This window comes from Ctenocephalides felis, unplaced genomic scaffold (genome assembly GCF_003426905.1).
Source record: "Ctenocephalides felis isolate EL2017-DRISC unplaced genomic scaffold, ASM342690v1 CF-g0.4_SCAFFOLD_00845, whole genome shotgun sequence".
Taxonomy (NCBI): Eukaryota; Metazoa; Arthropoda; class Insecta; order Siphonaptera; family Pulicidae; genus Ctenocephalides; species Ctenocephalides felis.
This window is the reverse complement of record NW_020536999.1, coordinates 49,773,620-49,778,579: the sequence shown is the minus strand read 5'-3', so window position 1 is coordinate 49,778,579 and position 4,960 is coordinate 49,773,620. Positions and strand designations below refer to the sequence as shown.

Genomic DNA, 4,960 nt, shown 5'->3' with positions numbered 1-4,960 from the left:
TTCCAAAACAGATTAAAAGAGTAAAATAAAAATGAATCTGACATTTGCAACTGAACTGACTGTCAAGGAGTTCAACTGAAGAAATAAATGGTTCAACTTCGTGGTGGTGGTGTGGCAACCATTACATGTTGCACAACTGCAAAATAAATAAAAATTACTTTGGCGCATAATTTAAAAAAAAATAGTTTTTGACACCAAATTTACGCCAATATAAAATTGAAAAAATCAAATTATTATTCGAAATATTTAATTGTATGTCTGAAATAAAATGATAAATTTATAATTATGAATAATTTTATCTATAAATATATGTAAGTATATATTAAAAAAAATTAAATTATTCATATAAATATTTTACAAATTTATAGGTTGGTGGTGATTAGAAGTAGCACAAAAGCATTTGTCATGTAGCAGACCTCATCCGCAACACATACTCAATACTTCATAAGACAATACTATTTTAGTATCTTCATTTAAATATCTGTATTGTACCAAATTTCATGAAATAAATGTATGTTAAATTTACTTCAATTTATTAAAACGCCTTATACATATAAGATTTTATTTTTCTAATATCTGACTTATTTTTTGTTATTTTATCAAGCACAAGATGATACATGGCAGTTCTTATTACTTTCTTCAATTAGATTCAATTAATCGTGTATTAATTTTAATGAACTGCAGCATTCAAAGCCTCTGCTACTTCAACAGCAATTGCAGCCTCTGCTTTGGCCTGAAAATGAAACAATAGATTGAATATTAACGAAGCAGATTATATTAAGCACATTTATTACTTACTTGATCTCCACTAGCTTGTGCGAGCTGGCTTTGGGATGTGGTAAGTAATTCCCTGATGGATGATGGGTCTAAGTCTTCAACTGGATGAGCTTCTTCTGCTAAAACCTGAAAAGAATAATAAAATATGTATGTTTTTATGTATATTGCATTATTACACAGTTGGTCTTGGTTCTGATTTGTGTACCTGAACAGTAGAGTCTTCATTAATTGTTACGGTACCACTTGAAACAAATATTTTCTTTGTGTTACCATCTTTTTCGTAAACAGTTACAACACCAGGTTTGAGAACAGCTAAAAATAATATTGTTTTTAATTATTAACTGAACTGCACTAAATGAGACTGACGGAGTGGGATAATAATTTACATGAAAAAAATTCAACAACGAAATGAGAGTTAGGCTCAACAAAATTTATTACCATGCATGTTGAAGATGTTTGGATTTCATCACAATTTAGAGGAAGAGTATAACTTGTCCAAACAAAAACAATTATTGTGAATATTTGAACAAAAACTTTACATGTTAATTGGAATTAATTATACTAAAATTATCTTTAACAAATATAAAAATTTAATTTACCCAAGGTAGGTACGTGTTTAGCCAAGATACCAAAAGCACCACTGAAAGATGGAACATCCACCTGCTTTACATCTACTGAGTCATAGAATACCTACAATTACAAATTTATTCATTATCACATAAAGATAAATATTTCAATTTTCCATCAATGAAGTTTACCTTATTGGCAGCAGCAAATGTCAAAGATAATTCATCAGAATAATTTCTTCTTTGGAATGCAGTTAATACATTCTTGTTAGCTGCCAAAAGTCTCAAGGTACGTCCTGCGAGTGCCATTGCTATATCTTAAAAGAAGTAATTAATATAAATGTTAAATTTTAGGGTTATTTTAGGTTACGTAAGATAGTGATATAATAAATAATAAATGAAGTTAAATGTATCAAAATATAAATTTGAATAGATAATTAGAAATTTTATTTTGAATAATTAATGTAATAAATACTTACAGTGATTTACTTTAAGAATTTAAATAAATCCAGCTATAACACAATTTCCAAAGAAGCAGATGTCAGTGTCAGTGTATCTTAATCTCGGAGTGTCAGTCTCAACTTCAACTGTCAAATAGTAAAATGTCAAATGCAAGGTTGCAACAGAGAAAAATCAAAATATAGTATGCCAAATATATAAAACACAGGAGCGCACTCAGCACATTATTATTTTTAATTAAATCTTTTGAAAGGCAGTTTTAGCATTATACACAATATATGATTACTAAACGATAATGAGCACTAGTATATTATCATATATAATCATAAATGAGTATTCATTCATCTTCATTATGTTTAGTCATAAATCATAATAAACTTAAAATAAGACTGGTTAACAAATTGACCTAGATAAAAACAATTTATATCATAACATGTTTTATTTATAATAGAATTCATCATTGGCACAAATGATACTTTTACATATAATAATATTACTGTAAGCTTCCCAATTTGATATAAAATTTTTGTTGTTTAATAATTAGTTCAAACAAAGGTATAAATGACTAGGAGAAGATATTTATTATTAAACATATTGAATTACATATATAAAAATTTTGCAATTTAAAGTAAAACTTTAATAACAATATTAATAAAAAATATTTTCTAAGAATCTAAAATATGAAAATATTAACAAATATTATGATATATAAAACATATAAGTCTTCACCACACATTGGTATATACATTCACAGAAAGCACATTTAATATTTGATCAATACCAAAAATATGGATTTAAAAGATATTTTTTGCTTGTTTTGTGCATGCGCGGCTTATGATCGTTTATTTTGTAATAAAGACATCAAAAGCCAATCTATGATGATCTAAAAGAAACACTAGTCAAAAAACATTCTATAAGATCAATATCTATACACTCTTATGTAAATTCGAGCCTCTTGTTCTATTTATCATCAAATGAAAACATATATTTTTGCGAATATGAATTTTTAACTGATTTCATAGAATATATTGCACTAAAATTATTAATTAAATTTAAGTAAACAATGCAATTGTAAAATTATGCGGATCATCGCATGCCGAATTCTTAGTCTACATTAATCTTGGAAATGCAATAAAGGAATCAGACAGCGACCATACGTATATAAATTTATCTTTTTATTTATACAAGTGAATAAAATGCCAATTAGATGATTTTGCGACATCAATATTAAAATTGCAAACGAAACTTTGAAGTTATCCCAGGTTCGCGAGTTAAAGAACCGCTTCTACGAGGCGGCGATTGCTTGAGCGTGCCGGAACGCGAAGACGAGGGCGGCAGTGACGAAGCAGAGTGATCGCTTATGGTAGAACCAGAATCCCGAGGAGTCTTGCATCTATAAGGTTCAGTTTGTCCACCATTGCCGCCTACACAAAACCTTTGCAGCCCCCGGCGCAAACGAGGAGTTTCCTGAGGAGGAGGAGTGGTAGATGCATCAGGCAGACGTCCATACAAACATCGTCTGGGGGGTGATGCAAGCGAGCGCTGCTGCCTGTGTTCTGTTTGGTTATTTTGCTCTTTGTCCCCGAATCTTCCGTACTCTCCTGTCCGCCTCGGTGGTGTTTGTTGCTGCTGCCTGGTTATTCTAGGCGGACGCGGCAAAGAACTGGGCGGCAAACTGCCAGACCTCGAACGATCACAATTCTCTATCGAATTTTCAGAGCTGGTCTCATCTGCGGTCATCCGTTGTTGTTGCGAACTCCTCCCTTGTTTTTCAAGTAGCATTATCTCTTCTGGCCTTTCACTGTCGTACCTCGCTGCCTCATAAGCGGCTATCAGCGTCGTAGACCCGTACCGCCCCGAATCTGAAACCGAGCCAGTAGTTCTCACGACAGGTAATAATGGTTTGGATATTTTTCCCTTCTCGGCGTAGTGCTTGAATTAGAGAATCCTGGAAAACAGCAAAGGCCCCGCTGAAATGAAAGAAACAAAGCCCTTTTGTTCTTTGTGCGATGTGTACTTTAAAACGCGCAAGCTATGTTGTTTAACGCACTTGGTGAAAAAAAATCACAAAGGACCGTGCTTCAAATCATTTTATAAACACCACAGAGAAGTAAAAATATTTCTAATTCTACAAAAAAGGTTACTAAAACCAAAAGTGATTGATTATTCAGAATATTTAGAAATGTGAAGCAAAAAACAAGTTCTTATATTAATGAAAAAATCCAAATATTGTATTTTATTTATTAATACATATTTGGATAATAAAGCATTTATGTAATAAATCAACCAGTTTCATTTTATTATATTTATATAAAAGAATTTAATCAATTTAGTAAAATTAAAACAGATCAATTAGGCACTCAAATTTATGTTTAGGGTTTATTTTGGATTAGATTTTTTCACACATTTATATTAATATAGGATACTTAAGAACATATTTAAGCAAAAAGCAACAATCTTAAAAAAAACATTTTTTATTCAACAATGAATGCACATGCCATTTAGAAATAACATTCTCATTTCAATTATGTCATTTATTGACTGTAATATATAATACAAACAAAAATGTATTAAAAACATAAACAAAAGCAAATCAAGTAAAAAATGATTTAATACAAATTTAGTATTGAAACAATCAGGCATAAATAATAAAATATGTGATTAAATAAAATTAACAACTTTATATAAATATAAAGCAAAATATTATATATTTCGACTGTTTGGTTTCTAGTTTATTTTTCATAATGGCGGTAAATAGTACATATATCTATCACAAATAATTTAATAAACCCAAAAAAAATATTAACTTATATACATAAAATATTTACAATTTACTTTCACGCATCTGCAATTATATTTCTAAATAGTAAATTATAATTGCGCCAATCAAAATTTTTGTATTATATTTGTGATAAATAAAAAAAAAAATCACATAAAGTAATATATAGAGGACATAATTCATTGTACTAAAGCCATATTTCCCACGATTACATTATAAAAATATAGCACAAATTATTGATTATTAAAACTAAATTTTATAACATATTATACTATATTTATTTTTTATAGAACTAACCAAAATCTTTATATTATAGCTTACAAAAAATAACTCTGTTTTGAAAGGCATAATACTCACACACTAGAATTATTTAAATTTT

General features: G+C 29.2%; 1 protein-coding gene across 1 annotated transcript; it reads right to left on the bottom strand.

Annotated features, from left to right (window-relative positions):
• Positions 1 to 548: 548 nt before the first annotated feature.
• On the bottom strand, positions 549 to 1,897 carry LOC113376202 (ATP synthase subunit delta, mitochondrial-like). Its single transcript, XM_026616118.1, has 6 exons — positions 1,823 to 1,897; positions 1,536 to 1,660; positions 1,377 to 1,467; positions 983 to 1,089; positions 799 to 903; positions 549 to 733 (listed from the first exon to the last, which is right to left on the bottom strand). The coding sequence occupies exons 2-6, from the start codon at positions 1,650 to 1,652 to the stop codon at positions 671 to 673; spliced, it is 483 nt and encodes a 160-aa protein (XP_026471903.1). The 5' UTR covers positions 1,653 to 1,660; positions 1,823 to 1,897; the 3' UTR covers positions 549 to 670.
• Between the last annotated feature and the right edge of the window lie 3,063 nt (positions 1,898 to 4,960).

What these genes read in the sequence shown, in the direction of transcription:
- LOC113376202 (XM_026616118.1), bottom strand. Translation starts at nt 1,652, where the DNA reads ATGGCACTCGCAGGACGTACCTTGAGACTTTTGGCAGCTAACAAGAAT. An exon ending in ATGAAGACTCTACTGTTCAG is followed by an intron (nt 904 to 982) that starts GTACACAAATCA and finishes TATTCTTTTCAG; the next exon opens with GTTTTAGCAGAAGAAGCTCA. An exon ending in CACAAGCTAGTGGAGATCAA is followed by an intron (nt 734 to 798) that starts GTAAGTAATAAA and finishes TTTCATTTTCAG; the next exon opens with GCCAAAGCAGAGGCTGCAAT.